The sequence below is a fragment of the Rhinolophus hipposideros genome, assembly GCF_964194185.1.
Source record: "Rhinolophus hipposideros genome assembly, chromosome: 2".
Taxonomy (NCBI): domain Eukaryota; kingdom Metazoa; phylum Chordata; class Mammalia; order Chiroptera; family Rhinolophidae; genus Rhinolophus; species Rhinolophus hipposideros.
This window is the reverse complement of record NC_138048.1, coordinates 62,133,324-62,150,219: the sequence shown is the minus strand read 5'-3', so window position 1 is coordinate 62,150,219 and position 16,896 is coordinate 62,133,324. Positions and strand designations below refer to the sequence as shown.

At 53.9% G+C, this 16,896-nt stretch overlaps 1 protein-coding gene across 2 annotated transcripts; it reads left to right on the top strand.

Moving 5' to 3' along the window:
• The first annotated feature begins 275 nt into the window (after nucleotides 1–275).
• DVL3 (dishevelled segment polarity protein 3) lies at nucleotides 276–15,259 on the top strand. Of its 2 annotated transcripts, XM_081025124.1 has the most exons (16): nucleotides 276–582; nucleotides 6,066–6,135; nucleotides 6,660–6,781; nucleotides 6,899–7,008; nucleotides 7,187–7,322; nucleotides 7,495–7,588; nucleotides 7,780–7,849; nucleotides 8,478–8,617; nucleotides 8,812–8,888; nucleotides 9,005–9,072; nucleotides 9,228–9,377; nucleotides 9,976–10,107; nucleotides 10,276–10,443; nucleotides 13,506–13,721; nucleotides 13,824–14,234; nucleotides 15,056–15,259. In XM_081025124.1, exons 1-16 carry the CDS (start codon nucleotides 422–424, stop codon nucleotides 15,085–15,087), a joined length of 2,157 nt encoding a protein of 718 aa, XP_080881250.1. In that variant the 5' UTR covers nucleotides 276–421; the 3' UTR covers nucleotides 15,088–15,259. The 2 variants fall into 2 exon arrangements, with proteins under 2 accessions (XP_080881250.1, XP_080881249.1); XM_081025123.1 differs by lacking the exon at nucleotides 15,056–15,259 and having other exon boundaries at nucleotides 7,762–7,849; nucleotides 13,824–14,408.
• The last annotated feature ends 1,637 nt before the right edge of the window (nucleotides 15,260–16,896 follow it).

The following is a 16,896-nucleotide window of genomic DNA, read 5'->3' as shown; positions in this document are numbered from 1 at the left end:
TCGCCGCCCGGCGGGTGGGCGGGGTGTCCTGGGGGCCCGGCCGAGAGCCCGGCCATCTGCCGCGAGGCCAGCGCGGCTCGGCGGGGGCCGGGGGCGGGGCCGCGCCGGGGCGGGGTCGCGCCGGGGCCCGGGGAGGGGAGCGGGCCGGGCGACAGCCCAGAGCCGGGAGGGCCGCGGCCACCGGAAGAGTCGCCGTCGCCAGCGGAGCCGGGAGAGTGGGGAGCGGAAGCGGCGGCGGCGGCAGGGGCAGGCGGCGCTGGGACCCGGGAGCGGCCGGAGAACAAGGGAGCTGGCGCCGTGGCCGGCCGCGGAGCTGGGCTGAGCCACTGGGCCGCGCCGAGAGCCGCCGCCGCCGCCCCAGAGGCCCGGCCCGGCCGCCCGAGCAGGCCGTGCGCGGGCCGCCGGGCCAGAGGCCGGAGCCATGGGCGAGACCAAGATCATCTACCACCTGGACGGGCAGGAGACGCCGTACCTGGTGAAGCTGCCCCTGCCCGCCGAGCGCGTCACCTTGGCGGACTTTAAGGGCGTTCTGCAGAGACCCAGCTATAAGTTCTTCTTCAAGTCTATGGACGACGATTTCGGGTGAGGATGGCCCCCCGCCTCGCCTCCCGGGGAGCCCGTCCCCTTCGGCTTCTAGGGGCCACTCGGCCAGTTCGGACTTCCCTTGCGACACTGGCTTCGAGCCCTGCTCAGGATTCTAGGAGGTGACTTGGCCATTTGGGCTCCCCTTGATTTTTTCAGATGCTGGAGTGCCAGCCTCTCTAGGGACGCTCCTTTCGCTCTTGTGAGGTACCTTGGCCTCCCTAGTTTAGGAGGACGTTCAACTCCCCAAGATAAATTAGAGTTCCAGCCCGGGAAGTCCCCTCACCTCTCAGAGACCAGCGGTCCACATAGACAGACACACCCCCACCCCTCCACCCAGTGCTAGAGCTCGAGTCCCCCATCCTTCTCCTGCCCAGGGAGCCACGTTTTTAGCACAGACTTGAGGAGTTTGGCACTCGGCCTTGGCTTTCTCCATCTTTTCAGCCCCACAGCTCCGAGCCATATTTGGAGTACCGTGCATCTCAGGGCTGTGCTGTGGGACTTTGCACTGGGGGGAGGGGGAGCTGGGGGTGCTCAGGCGCTAGGCTGGAAGCTAAGGCCTGCAGACCTGATGTTTATTTAGCTGCCCCCCCTTCCCTTGTGGGGTTGTGTGGGATGTTGTCAAGGGGGCTCCTGATGAGGAGTCCCCACTAGCCCAGATGTTGATTTCCCCTCAGAATTGGGGCCTTTTTCCTCCAGATGGTGGCCTTGGAAAGGGCCTCAGAGCCTGGGTGGGAGGGCCGGAAGAGTCTCTTGGCGTTCTTCATCTTCGCTCCCTGGCGGGGTCTTCTCCTCTCTCAGCTGCAGGGCTTTGGACAGGCGGAGTTTGGAAGCAGCAACTTCCCCTTTAAGAGGGGCTGGAATGTTGGAGCCGGAAGGTTCTGTAGCAGCTGGCCTGGGAGGGGGAGCCTGGCTTAGCCCCTCACACCCCCCTCCAACTCCCAGGGTACTGGGGGAGGAGGAGGCCCCCATACTAACTGGGCGCTGGGCCTGGAGGCCTGTGGGGAAGGCCTGCCCCAGCCCTCCAGGCCTCAAGGCAGCCTCTCCAGCAATAGCCTGAGGCCCGCTGCTCTGTGCAGCTGAGGCCCCAGAGCTGAGTGAGGGGAGACATTCTTCCCAGTGTTCATCAGTCTGCTTTCTCTCCCAGGACCTCAGCCCTCCTGGTATTAGGAAGCAAGCACCTTCGCTCCCCTCTGCCTGGCATGTTTTGCTGTCACTGTTCCCTCCCCCCCCCCCTACTCAGGGTTTGATGAGCCCATGAGCCCATACGTGTGAAATTGGTGTTACAGTAGGAAGTACTGTGCAGCTTCTAACTATTCTTGTTTCTGTTGTTATTCCTACCCTGCGGTACTCCTGGTGTATAATGATTGTCTGGCTTCAGTCCAGAGACAGACACCGCTGATTAGAAGATTCCGAAGAGGGATCGATATGCAAAGGGTAGGAGTGAGGGGGCAGATGCCTTGGCCTGGTAAGAGAAGAACAGAGTTAGGAGAGACCAAGATACTTCCTCAGGATATGAGATAGGGGAAAATTAGCGAAGTCCGTGCACTGGGACAGGTCCTACTCAGCCCAGGTTGCTGTCAGGCCAGGCCTAACTACAGTCATGGGAAGGCCCCCATTACATCTGCTCACCGTTGACTTAATATTGTTCTTTAAATCTACTGTCAGCCCACTCACTCTTTCTTAGCTTGACCAAATCAATAATATGAAATCACAGGTCTGATTTTCTAATTATACTTCTTTCTAATATATATTAAAAATAAATATTTACTATTGAATTAAGCCATGTTCATTCAGGTAACACCTGAACACATCTTGCATACATCACGCACTTAAACCATCCTTTGCAAAATATCCGAGTAGGCCATTTTAACAGGGTTGAGAACAATGCTAAAAATGAAGTGGAGGAGATTGATTTTGTTTTTCTCCCCAGAAGGATTAATGAGCAAGAGATCTAATAGGGTTATCTTATCACAGAAGACTAATCATAGAGGAATATACATATATATATATATATATATATATATATATATATATATGTATTTAACAAACTTTTTATGGTGCTTACAGTATACCAAGCACTGATCTAAATGCTTTCCAAATTTTCACTTATTTAATTCTCTTAAATAGCCCTATGAAATAAGTAGTAATATCCCCAGTTTACAGATGAGGAAACTAGAGCACAGAAACCTGAAATAACTTACCTAAGGTCACACACTCTGGCTAGTTAGTGGCACAGCTGGATTCCACATCAGGAATCTGGCTCCAACGTCGAAGGCTTTAATCACACAATTGCCGGTATTATTATTATCACCATTTTACAAATGCATCCTCTCTGGGAGAGATGCTCAGTCTCGGCACACGGTACAGGTGATAGGGCTGCCACTTATCCTAGCCGCCTGAGAGGAGGGTCAGGCGGAGGCCAGTGGCCCCTGCTGACAGACGGGAAATGGGGACTGAGAAGGAAGGCTGCTGTCTCTCCAGGCTTATCCTCTGAGGTCCTGGTTTGCAAGGTTCTCCAAGTCCCATCTGGTCTCCAGAAGTATTTGTCAAGCTCAGGGTAGGCCCAACCCTCTTAAATGATTTGGGAAATAGAGGAAGAATAAACATTTTCAGCCCTGACGAGAGGATGGGTGGGAGAACAAGGTACCCACCGCTAGAGTGGCCTCGAGCAGCAGGAGAGGGCAATGGGAGAGGGCAACGTGGGAAGTTGGGTCACTCATTGTTGCTCCCCGCTCCATGTCACACGGTGTCCTGCCTCTGGGCCTTCTGCCTGGAACACTTTCCCCCCTCTGGCTCCTCCAGGTCTAAATTTTCCTGTCCTCTGGGTTGAACTTTTAAAGTTATAGTATTTTTCCCTATTTATCTGTACACTTCCCCAGCTCCTAGCCAGGACATAACACCTGAGTAACACTTAGCAGATGTCTGTCCAGTGATCGCTCTGACTGACCACTTCCCACTTGTGGTATGCTTATGTGACTGTAACCTCCGAGAATAAAGCAGGCCCCAGGTCTGATGCTTCTTGAGGTTCATGAAATGGCTAGCACAGGGCTTAAAACTCACTGGGATCTCAGCAAAGGCTTTTTCATTGCCTGAGCGACGAATGATGAGCAGGTTTATTTGGTTCCTGCCCTTACAAACTTACACCTAGTTAGAAAGAGAGTATGGGTCCCACTAAAAATTGCCAAAGGTAGAAACGAGCATTTATTGTATGCCTAGACTGTGCCAGGCATTTACGAATCCCATTTACCAGGATGAGACAAAGGCTTGGAAGAGTTAAGAAACTTCTCAAAGATGGGAGGGCTTATAAATGACAGAACTGGAATTTGAACCCAGATTTATCTGACTCCACTTAGGGTATGAGTGTGTGTGTGTGTGTGGTGGAACCCTGAGCCATTTAGCTCCATTATGGGAGGGGGAGGCCTGTCTGAGGTCCCCCAAGGCTGCTGAAGATCAGCTGATCATTGTGAGTCAGCAGAGCCTTGGCGACCTGTCAGTGACCCCAAGAAAGAGAGGAAACATCTGTAGCTGGTGCTGTGTGGTGGGGCCTGCTTGGGGAGGGGGTGCTAGAGAGTCAGCAGCAATTTTCCACAGGGAGACCCTCTCCAAAGCAGGTCACAGAATCTCTGCCATGTGGCCCACATCCCCCCTTTTCCTTTGAGATCCAGTTCCCATTGAGGGCTGTAAGTTTAGGGTACCCTAGGACCAGACTGGCTGGTAGGTCTGAACTACATCTCTGTCTCTTTTTTCCAGCCTGTTCTGTCTCCAGGCTTTCTGCCATGGTGGGCCCGAGCAGGATGATGTGAGCTGCTTTCTGGGGGTCACTGTGGGGTTGGAAATGGCGGAGGAGCCAGAGCTCAATGGGAGGGAGGAGGATAGGCTTGGCCTTCGAACTTGGCTGTGAGTCTAAGAATGTGAGAGCATCACAAGGAGCCAAGCACGTTCCCAGCTCTGGGCAGAAGCTCTTCAAGAATAGAGGCCCGGGCTTCTCAGCCTCTTTCCTCTCTGTCTTCCTCCTCTGCTCAGAACTCTCTGCATGTGCCTTCCTCTTGCCCCTTATCACAGCTTTCCAGCTCTGTCTCCTGGGGTGTTTGACGCAGTCCGGGGGGTCCTCAGACTTTTCCAATTCCTTTTGGGGGCCGGGAACTCTAGTCATGGTCCAACTTTGTGCCTCACTGCATGCCCCAGGCCAAACTATGTGCCTGTGACCTCATCCCACCCCCATGCCCACATCACTGTCTCCCCCACCATCGCCCTCCATGCAGTCCCACGTCACGTCTGTCATCGTACAGGAAGGAATGTGAAACACTGTGGAAAGAGTACGGGTTTCGGTGTTAGACAAGCTTGGGGTGGAATTCCAGCTCTGACATCTTCTGGCTCTGACCTTGGTCAAGTTACTGAATGTTTCTCAGTTCCTTATTCATAAAATGGGTATCATATTGTCTACACAATGGGACTGATGTGAAGATTATATATTATAACCATAGGGAGGGTATAATTGGTAGGAATAAGGCTTAGGAGTCAGGCTGACTAGGATTCAAATTCCAGCTCTTCACTTCTTAGTTGTGTGACTCGAGGTGAATTTCTGAACCTACTGGGCCTCAGTTTGCCTGTCTGTATCTACCTTACAGCATTGCTGTATTAAACGAAAAGATACAAGTATAGTGTTAGCTTGTTGCTTGGCCCATAATACATGCTCAATAAGTGAGAGCATGTAAGTGAGAGCAATTGTTACGATTAGCTTAATGGCAGTGGAGGATGTTCAGGAAATGCCTTCTCCCCTTCTCTTTCCTAATTTCCTTAAATTCCTCATCCACACCTCTTAGAAGAATGTCGGGATTCCCAGTTGAGAAGGGAAGGACCGTAATCAGGGTGTGCTTTTCCTAGTGTAGGGCCAGAGGGAAGGAGCCCGGAGAGTCCCGTTGGGGATAGGTAAGGCTCTCAGGGTTCTAGGGACAACGAGCTGCCACTGAGCTGCCAGAGGGACGGCCTGATGGCTCACTTGTTAGAGCAGGAGCTCTCCACAAGGTTGCTGGTTCAATTCCCGCAGGGGGTGGGGGGCTGTGACCCCTGCAACGAAAGATTGAAAACTGCGACTGGACTTGGAGCTGAGCTGTACCCTCCACAACTAGATTGAAGGACAACGACTTGGAGCTGATGGGCCCTGGAGACACACACTCTCCCCCAATATTTGCCAATAAAAAATTAAAAACAAAAAACAAAAAGGGTGTTCCCTTAAAAAAAAAAAAGGATTCTAGGGAGTAGCTGCACTCATGGGGGCAGCAATTTGTCAGATGTCATTTGCAATTTGATGACAGAGAGGACACCCCAGGAAGGCAACTGCATCGCCCCCACCCCTGCCCCCGTTTGAATAGGCTTGTGCTGGTGGTTTGATTCCCAGTTTAGGGTGGAGGAGCCCACGAGAGTTGAGATTGTGAGGACACCTCCATTTCCACCCCAGAACACCCCCTCTTTCCTTGCAGAGTGGTGAAGGAAGAGATCTCGGACGACAATGCCAAACTGCCCTGCTTCAACGGCCGGGTGGTGTCCTGGGTAAGGAGCCCTCCTCAGCCCTCAGCCCTCTACCCTAGTTCCTGCCTTGGGCTGGACGGAGGAAAGGCATCGTTGAGGTTGTAGCTGGTGGTTTTATGCTTCAATATCTGAATCTTCCTTGAGTTTTCTAACTGAACATTTTCTACCTCCGATTCTATAGTCTTGGTGAAAAGTGAGGGAGTGGCGGGAAGTGGGGAAAGGCAGACACAGAAGTACATACTGGAGACAAAATTGTCTCCTCTGCCCTTTGAGGCACTTTGCCTCAGGTTCCCTTCTGTCGCCTGCTGACCTCTGACCCTGGTTCTCTGCCCCCGTCCCACTTCACCAACCAATGTCTCCCTGCCACCTTTTCAACCCAGCAGCGTGTCCATTTCCCATCTCATTTGCTCTTGCGTCGTCCTGTCTCTTCTCCCTTCGTGTCCCTGCTTCATTCTCCCCAAGTCTTCATGCCCTGCAGAAGCCAACTATCCTACTTCTCCCTGGCGCCCCTGTGCCATATTACCTCCCTATTTTCTCCACGTCAGCTGGTGTCAGCCGAGGGCTCACACCCAGAGCCAGCTCCCTTCTGTGCTGATAACCCATCGGAGCTGCCACCGCCCATGGAGCGCACCGGAGGCATTGGGGACTCCCGGCCCCCATCCTTCCAGTGAGTGACCTAAGGGTGGGGAGGACCTATGGGGGAGGGCCCGTCAGCTCAGCCTAGGGCTGGGGGAGGGAACCCCCAGCCTGCCCCCTCCCCCACCAAGTCCTCTCTTTTCTGCAGCCCTCATGCTGGTGGGGGCAGCCAGGAGAACCTAGACAATGACACCGAGACGGACTCGTTGGTGTCTGCCCAGCGGGAGCGACCACGCCGGAGGGATGGCCCAGAGCACAGTGCGTCTTCTCTGAAAAGATGCCTTTAGCACCCCCACGCCCTCCCACAGCTCCCACATCTTTGCCCTACTTCCTGAGCTCTGGCTGTGCCTGGCCCAGTGCAGCCCCTGGCCTGCCCCTGTCCTCCCTTCCCTCCTGCGCTGGGCACTGTGAACCCAGCTGCCTCCATCCCCTGCAGCAACCCGGCTAAATGGAACTGCAAAGGGGGAACGACGGAGAGAGCCAGGGGGTTATGACAGCTCGTCCACCCTTATGAGCAGCGAGTTGGAGACCACCAGCTTCTTTGATTCGGATGAGGATGACTCCACCAGCAGGTGGGGCTTTGGTTTCATGAGTACTGTGGGGCAGGTGAGCCCTGCGGGGGCGGCGGGGGGCGGGGGGCGCCTGGGAGGGATGTGGGCTTTGTGCTGGGGCCTGGGGCCCTGCAGTGCCTCCTAGGGGGCAGGACTAGGCCAGCCTGGTGGGGAACGACTGTGGGCCCCACAGGTTCAGCAGCTCCACCGAGCAGAGCAGCGCCTCACGCCTGATGAGAAGACACAAGCGGCGGCGGCGGAAGCAGAAGGTGTCGCGGATTGAGCGGGTATGGGGCCAGGATTGTAGGGGTGGGTGGGGCAGGGCCAGGGTTTACGCTTGCTCAGATCCCCTCCCCTCGGGTCAGTGTTTAGAACTTAGAGGGGAGGTGGTGCTGAGGGCTCAGCTGGAGGAGGAGCGAGGCGGGAGCAGTGAGTTCCTGCCCCTCTGCCTGCTGCTCAGGGTCTCCGTCTGTTACAGTCCTCATCCTTCAGCAGCATCACGGACTCCACCATGTCGCTCAACATCATCACGGTCACTCTCAACATGGGTGAGTCTGGTGAAACAACACTCTTGACTGCCTACTGTATGCCAGACACTGGACAGACGAGGAGCTCAGAAAGGCACAAGATATGTTCCCTGCCCTCAAGGAGCTCTCCTTCATAAACATGAACTGGTACATAGCTGATCATTTCAGTATCTCACGATCAGGGCTATGACAGAGTACAGAGAGCTGTGGAAGCAGTGAAAGGCATGAGGGAAGGCTTTCTGGAGGAGGTGATTTTTGATTCCTCTCCCCCTTCCTATTTTTCAGCCATTGCATTCTTGCTCTCTGATTTCTGCCTTAGGTACTCTCTTTAGGAGATAGCTGGGTGTCGTGAAAAGAGCCGGAACTTTGGCATTTAAATCTGAGTTTGAATACTGGCTTTGCCACTTAATGGCTTAGAAAAGTCACTTAAATTCTCTGAACCTCAGTTGCCTGCTCTGTAAAATGGGACTGAGACCCTGCCTCACAGCCAGCAAGGATTAAATGAAAGCCTATTTGAGCATGCTGAACACAGTGCCTGATTCCAGTTCAACAAATGTTACTTCTCGTCCCTTTCCACCCTGTCTAATAAGGGGCTCCCAATTTGGGTAGGAACCTTGCCCCCCTCTCAAGGTCTTGTTACTCCCTGTAGAAAAGTATAACTTCTTGGGCATCTCCATTGTGGGCCAAAGCAACGAGCGTGGTGACGGAGGCATCTACATTGGCTCTATCATGAAGGGTGGGGCTGTGGCCGCTGATGGACGCATCGAGCCAGGAGATATGCTGTTACAGGTACCATTGCCCACCCTGGCTGGTGGTGTGCACAGGGAGTGGGGAAATGTACCCTCTGTACCTTCTCATTCTTCCTACCCTCCGTATTCTGTTCAGGGGCTCCTTCTTGGTGGGGGGAAGACCCCCTGACTCACCAAGCTTCCCTGCCCCCTCCCCAGCCTGCTGCTTAGCCTCCTCCTGGTTCTCTTTCCCAGGTGAACGAGATCAACTTTGAGAACATGAGTAATGATGATGCCGTCCGGGTATTGCGGGAGATTGTGCACAAACCAGGGTATGGATGGGATGGGGCATTGCAGGGGGAGGCGGACAGGCATTTCCGGCTGTCAGGCAAGGAGCTTGTCTGGTTTCCACACATCCTGCCCTCACTAGGGACACCCTTGCTTTCAGGCCCATCACCCTGACTGTAGCCAAGTGCTGGGACCCAAGTCCACGTGGTTGCTTCACGCTGCCCAGGAGTAAGTGGATGGGAGACTTGTCCCTAAAACTGGTGGCTGGTATACGTGAGCCCTGTGTCTCCTGCCTTCTGTGTTGCCCTGAACCCTCACACCTACCCTGTTGGGCCTGGCACTGGGCAGGGTGGGCAGCCCCTGATTCCTCATCCTCCCTGCAGGTGAGCCCATCCGGCCCATTGACCCTGCGGCCTGGGTCTCCCACACTGCAGCCATGACCGGTACCTTCCCTGCCTACGGCATGAGCCCCTCCCTGAGCACCATCACCTCCACCAGCTCCTCCATCACCAGCTCCATCCCTGACACAGAACGTGAGTGTCCAGCCCAGGCCCCTGGGCCCAGCACACAGGGCCAGGTGGGAGGGACTAATGAAGGCCCACATAGAGACTCTTGTTTGAAAGTCGGAGAGGGCTGGAGAGGGGCATCAATTCATTTCAGCTACCTCACCCTGCAGTTTCCCTCAGTGGACACCCGACCCTCACTAAACAGCGTTTGCTTTTGAACCAGTAGTGAGCCCTCAGTGAGCCTCAGTTTCCTTTTATAAAATGGGACTAATGGTGTGCACTTTACCTGGTTCCTGGGGGTTTAACGAGCGGTTATGAGTGAAGCGTCGCTCACAGTGTGTGGCATAAAGTAAGCACACAATAATGGCTGCCATTTTTGTTACCCTGACACACATTATATACTGTGCTAAGCACCTTTATTTATATTTTTAAATTCTCTTCAAACTTCCTTGTAAATAGATATTAAAGTCCCTATTTTTATGGAAGGGGAAACTGATTGTCTAGGAGGTCAGTAGTTTGCCCGACATAGGTCCATATTTATTAGGTGGTAGAGCTGGCAGGCAAACTCCTGTCTGCCTAACTCCACAGCCCCTTTTTGCCTCACCATTCTGCCTCCCGCCCCCAGGCCTAGACGACTTCCACCTGTCCATCCACAGTGACATGGCCGCCATCGTGAAAGCCATGGCCTCCCCTGAATCCGGGCTAGAGGTCCGAGATCGCATGTGGCTGAAGATCACCATCCCCAACGCTTTCATCGGTGAGAGGCCCCCATGGTGGGATGACGGACAGGGTGGGGAGTGAGTGGCCAGGTCAGGCCAGGGGCCACTCCTTTGAGCTGGAACCAGCCCCGGCCTCTTGGCTCCTGTGAGGCCAGCTGAGGCCAAGTCAGGTGTGCCTCCCAATCAAGTGGCGGCCTTGCCCCCAGGCTCCGATGTGGTGGACTGGCTATACCACAACGTGGAAGGCTTCACTGACCGGCGAGAGGCCCGCAAGTATGCCAGCAACCTGCTCAAAGCCGGCTTCATCCGCCACACTGTCAACAAGATCACCTTCTCCGAGCAGTGCTATTACATCTTCGGAGACCTCTGCGGCAGTATGTGCCTCCCCCACCTCCTTGCCCTGTCTCTTGGCTGGGATTGGGGAGGTGCCCAGGGATGTGGCAGCAGAGTCCAGGGAACCCCGCGGTGGGGATTAGCAGAGCTGGGGACCCAGCTCAAGGCCTGAGAGTTCCGTGATGGAAGCAGAGCCCAGTCCAGCCTCTTCACCTGCCCTGCATCTCCCTTGAGGGCCTGGCATTTTCTCAATGCCTGCTCTGTGCCTGGCATCATGCTGGTCGTTTCTGAAGCATCATCTCACCTATCGATCCTCACAACCTCCTCCCCACCCTTGGGGAGATGGATTACTATTACTGTTTTCAGATGAGGAAACTGAGACATGTAGAAGTTAAATAGTCCACCCCAGGTCTCACAGCTAGAAGCAGAGGAGCTAGGCCATCGGTCCAGGTCTTTCCGGCTCCAGGGCCTGGATTCTTTGCACCATCCAGGGCTGCCCCAGGTGTGTGGTGCTGCAGACACATTGCCTCAGCAAGGCCAAACAGAGCTCCTACCCTTGGCCCTGCTCAGCCTCCCAACACCAAGCAGGTTACCCCAGGACGGGACCCGGGGCTGGCCTCAGGCCCAAGTCCTCAGCTTCCTCAGACCCCGCGGGTGCACTGTGCCTTGGAATGGAGCTGGAGAAGCTGTCAGGGCCACGTTGTAGAGGACTCAGCAAGCTATACAGAGAGTTTGGACTTGATCCTGAGCGAGTGCAAAGCCAATGAGGGTTATTAAGCAAGAGAGGTCTGCATGGAACTCGCCTTCTTCTGAGCCTGAGGACAGCCTTTGAGAAGGGAAGTCCTCGAAACAGGACAGCATTGCTGAGGGATGGAAGCTGAAGCCCACCTCCAACAGCCACCTCTGCCTGAGGGAGCCTTCTCTCAGCCTGGTGTGCTGGCTGGAGTCCAAAAACTAACTCTTAAAATGCTTCAGATTAGGTCCTAGGGACTAGAAAGGCTGTTTCTGCAGAGCACAGTCCTGGTGGAGGGTGGGTCCCTGAACCTTAGCAGCTCCAGCGTAGCCCCATGAGTAGTGATAGACCCATAGGGTTTGGGAGTTAGACACCGCCGAGTTCAAATTCTACTTCCATTCTTACCGTGTGAACATGAGTAAGGGACACAGCGTCTCAGTGGCTCGGTTTCTTGATCTATAAGGTGATAGTAAAATGTATCTCACAGAGCTGTTTTGAGGATGATGTAAGATAATGTTCATAATACTTTTAGCACTGTGTTTAGCCCACAGTAAGTGCCCTAAGAAAGCTGTCTATTATTCATGTATTTAATTGATTCTAAGGTGAACATTTTTTTCAGATTTCATCATCTCTGAAATTGGGGTGCATCTTACAATCAGTGACTTCTTAGATCCAATCAAATCTGGTTATTATCATCCTTAGCAGAAGTCAGCCCTAGCCCCAAATTTCCAGGGACACACTTTTCAGAATAGCTGTGGCTTTGGCTCAAGAGACCTTGTTCCATGCCTGGGGCCTCCTAGATCTTCTACCTATGGACTAAGGCCACCAGAGGCCCAGCTCAGAGTCATGCGGACAGAACAGGCTGTTTCCTTCTCACTGGCTGAGGTCTCCTCAGCTGGGAGTGTAGCAGTCTCAAAGGGAAGATCTGGGGACTTGGGTAGCCCCAGGAGTACACAGTAACTCCCCTTCCCTACCCCCCTACCCTCCCCCGCCTTGAAACGACAGCCCGGAGATTGCAATAGTTAAAAGTTCTTGGAGCATGAGCCAAGGCAGGCCCCTGCTTCCCACCACCACCTTCCATGCTAGCTGCTGGCCTTCACAGGTTCATGGCTTGGCTGGCGGACTTCACGGGCTGCTTCAGCCCCCTCAAAGCCACCTCTCCTGACCTCTTCTCTCCTGGAAGATTGGGCTGGCTCATTTAGGGGCTCAGAATAGGGGTTCAGTCTGTATCTGGCAGGTGGCCCCAGCAATTACAGCTCTCTGAGAGCTCTGGGACCTGGTATAGACGGGATATAAGCAAGGGGTGTCCTACGCAGGTCATTAGTCCTAGTGGCCCCTCATGCTCCCTTCCAGGTAGTTCCAAGATTGGTGAGGGCAGCTTTGCCCTTAAGGAATGCACAATTTATTAGGGGAGAAAGAGTCATGAAAGAAGTGATGGTAGGACAGTGAGAAAAGTGCTGTGAAGAGCCAGGCCTGGCTGGGAATGGGATGGAAAGCACAGAGGAGGCACCTTTGTAGGTCCTTCCCCCCTCACTCCCACCCTCCCCAGCAGCATTAGAAAATTGATCTGGGCGAAGGGCCTTCTACATGTGGGCTCTGAAAGGTCTTATGTTCATTCTGGTTTTTAATGGGCATTTTTTTAGTACTAGGTGAGGAGGAAGGGCAAGTTTTCCCCTAAATTTCACCAAACAGCTTCCTACTCCTTACTAATGCTTTCACCTGGAAAGGTTAAAAAGTAAGCAACTTTTAGCTTCTTTTCTGGCTACAATTTGGCTTGGCCTCAGACTGGTCATTTTACCTCTCTGGACTGTACTTTTCTCATCTGGAAAAAAATGTGATTAACACCTTCGTAGGATTGTGGTAACGTTTGCAAGAGATGGAGTGCTTTGTATCCATGCCTAATGAATTGCAGCTATGCAGTACCTGGTGAAGGTCTGGTATTTCAGCCTCCCACCGTCCCCTACCTTTCATCCTCTAAGTGAACAGAGGAGAAAATTGCCATATGAGTTTTGCCCCTTCCAGCCCACTGAGGAAAGAGAAATTTCCAAAAGGCTTGGTAGGGGGGCTCCACAGCACTGGAAGTTGGGTGTCAGGATTTGGCATTGAGGCTCTGAAGTGGTGACTCAGGGCCTTCCAGAGTAGGGTTTTCCCTGGGGCTGTCTCTACAGGGTCTCCCTCGCCATCGGGGGAGGGTCTGAAGAAGGACTGAGAAATCTCTGGCCTATGTCTCCTCCCATTCTGGGGAGAAACTACCACTGCTGTTGCTGTCATGTCAACCAACCTAGGCCGGAGACTACTATATCTCCTGGCATAGGGGTGCGGGGCCATGGGAGAGTACCAGCTCATCTGGCCCTCTCCTGCCCTCCGCAGATATGGCCAACCTGTCCCTCCACGATCACGATGGCTCCAGCGGTGCCTCTGACCAGGACACTCTGGCCCCTTTGCCACACCCGGGGGCCGCCCCTTGGCCCATGGCTTTCCCTTACCAGTATCCACCGCCCCCGCACCCCTACAACCCGCACCCAGGCTTCCCGGAGCTGGGGTACAGCTACGGCGGGGGCAGTGCCAGCAGTCAGCACAGCGAAGGTAAGGCCGAGGGAGCCGCGGGGGTTGGGTGGGCACAGGTGCGCCCTAGACTTCCTGCGCAAGCGCTGAGCGTCCCCCACCCTGTCTGCCTGTCCCTCACAGGCAGCCGGAGCAGTGGCTCCAACCGGAGTGGCAGCGATCGGCGGAAGGAGAAGGACCCGAAGGCCGGGGACTCGAAGTCGGGCGGCAGCGGCAGCGAGTCGGACCACACGACCCGCAGCAGCCTGCGGGGGCCGCGGGAGCGGGCCCCCAGCGAGCGCTCGGGGCCTGCCGCCAGCGAGCATAGCCACCGCAGCCACCACTCGCTGGCCAGCAGCCTGCGCAGCCACCACACGCACCCGAGCTACGGCCCCCCTGGCGTGCCCCCTCTCTACGGCCCTCCCATGCTGATGATGCCCCCACCGCCCGCGGCCATGGGGCCCCCAGGAGCCCCTCCTGGCCGCGACCTGGCCTCTGTGCCCCCCGAACTGACCGCCAGCAGACAGTCCTTCCGCATGGCCATGGGAAACCCCAGTGAGTTCTTTGTGGATGTGATGTGAGCAGGGCCCTCCCCCACTTCCATCCCACTCCTACCCTGGCTGGCTGCGTCCCTCTCTCCATCCTTCCTTCTGTCTTTTTTACTTTGTCTGGTACCTAAAAGGGAAATAAACAGAACTAAATCCAGGCGCGCTAACTGCTCGCAGTGAGGGCGGGCGCATCCACCAAGCGTCCCTGCAGCCCCTAACCTGTCGTGGCCCCAGCTTGGCCCTCTGCTCACTAACCGCTACGCAGGACTTCCCAGGATCCTTCATGTCCCTGGGACCCGACTCGCTGGTGCTGTTCCCTACTCCCTTCTCTGCATACACTTCAGGAGTCGACCTCAGCAGTGCCCTTGAGGACCTGCTCGGCCCCTTGTCCCCACCTCTCCCCACTCAGTTTCTCCATTCATCCACCTACATCCTCCCTCTGTTACCCTCACCCCTTAAGCATGTGTGCCAATCTCTTGACTTTTCCCCACAATACTGACACCAAAAAAAACTTGCTTCGTCTGTTCCTCCTCCTAACTGTCCCCTGCCTGCTGCTTGTACCCGAGAGCTGGGGTCACCTCCAGTAACTATCCCTGCCTGTGCTGGGCCCTCACCAGGCGCCCAGAGGGCCCTCAGGTGCCTGATCTGCTGTGGCTTCAGGAGAGCATCTCCGCTCTACCCCCCCCCCCCATCCCACGCGCCTGCATTTGTGTGCCGCTTCCTTCAGCCCCCTAACTCTACTAACCAGCAGGCTCATCTCACCTCTGGGCCTGAAACATTTCTTCTCTTTCTTTTTTCCTCCCCCAATTTGTCCTGGGCCTGGAGCAGCCAAGAATTTCGGGCTGTTTGACTTTCTGTGAGCCCCCAGCGAGGGGAGGCCCAGCCTCCGAGGAACCAGGAACCCTGCTTCAGCAGCCCCTCAGGGCTTCCCAAGGATATTCAGCCCCTATACCTATACTTCAACATGTTGAGTCACTAGGCTTCTGGGGAGGGCCCCAGCCACTTGCCCATATATGACTCTATTCACCTTTCCAGAGTGTGTGTGCGTGCTCTCTATTTCTTTCACACGTGCACGCGCGCGCACACGCCTATGCAAGTCCACTTAAGCTTTAGGGCTGGTCCCTGCCCAGAGGGCTAGACCCTCTCTTCCATTCCTCTCCCAGGTGGTAGGGCTGGTCCCGATTTACCTCGACCCTTCCTCCCCTCCCGCGTGGTCCTCAAGCCTCCCGCACATGTCCTCCTCATCTTCCTACCTGGATAAAGCATAAGCTGGGTCTCAGGCTAGGCTCAGCAGAGGACTCCCCGGACAGCCGACAGGCTGTTCTCACCATGCCTACTGCTGCACAAACCTTTCCTGTTTTCACAATCACCATGATACCCCAGAGCAGTCGGGCAGGGGCACTTCTGGGACTTCCAGACAGTGCCACGTTTTAGTTTTTTACCTTACTTTTAGTTTAAACAAATCACTTTCTCTTTAAGTCTCTCCTATAAATTCTCCTGGCTCACCTAGGCTCCCCTATTCAAAACTGGGATGTCAAGAGTGAAATGAAGTACTAAACTCCAGGTTTTGGAGTAAATCCGGGTAGGGGCATTTTGGCATTCATTCATTTCAACAAATACTTCCTGGGGTTTTTAGTGAGTGAGGGCTGTGTTGGAAGTCTAACTCAGTCTTGCCTGCCTTCTAGAAGCTCTGGGTTTGTTCCCAGCCAAGACCATGGCTTCCTCTAGCCACCACTATAGGGCTGCCTCCTGTACTTCTTTCTTCTCTGACTGCTTTGTCTAACTCTCTTGAGAATTCCTCCACTATTGCTCATACCTTCGGTGCTGGTGCTCCCAGTGTTCATTACATTTCTTTCCTATTTACTCCCCAAATGGTGTCATCCATCCTAATGTCCTCAACTGCCACTGATACACTGATGATTCTCATATATATACATCTCCAGCCCCCATTTCCCTCCAACCTTTAGATCTGTATTTTTATCACCCACTAGACATCTCCATGGACATGTCCATATGGACTCCACTCATTTCCCCCTCCACCTCCTGACTTCCAACCCTGGTTACCTTCATCACAATCTACGTAGGCTCACCAGCTAGAAACATTTATGGGCTTAAATTCTTTCCCATATCTTACTAGTCAGCAGATCATATCCATTCTACTCCAATATTTCTTGAATTTGGCCCTTCTTCTCCCTCTGCCTCTACTCTAGTTCACAGGAGCATGAGATTTGGAGTCAGGTTGTTCTGGGTTTAAATCCCAGCTCTACTACTTTTTGGTTGTGTGATAAGAGAGTTATTTCATCTCTCTGAGCCTCAGTTCCCTCACATGTAAAATGATGATAATAATACCTACCTCACAGGGTTGTTGTGAGGATTTAAATTAGATATTGTACGAAAAGTGCCTAGCACAGTGCCTGGCACACAGTAGAATAGGTGCTCAATAAATGGTAGCTATTACTATCATTATTATTATTATTATTATTATTTACTCTAAATTGGTAAGGGCTTAGGATATGTATTGAAGATAAAGCTTTTGGAAAGGTAGAGATGAAGCCTTGAGTGCTGGTTCAGGGATCAGAAGTGTTTGTATTCAGTCACTCAATGGCTTCTGGCTATAACCATGATTTGAATGAAGGAGGCCAAATCTTTATCTTGCCACATTCTGGCTT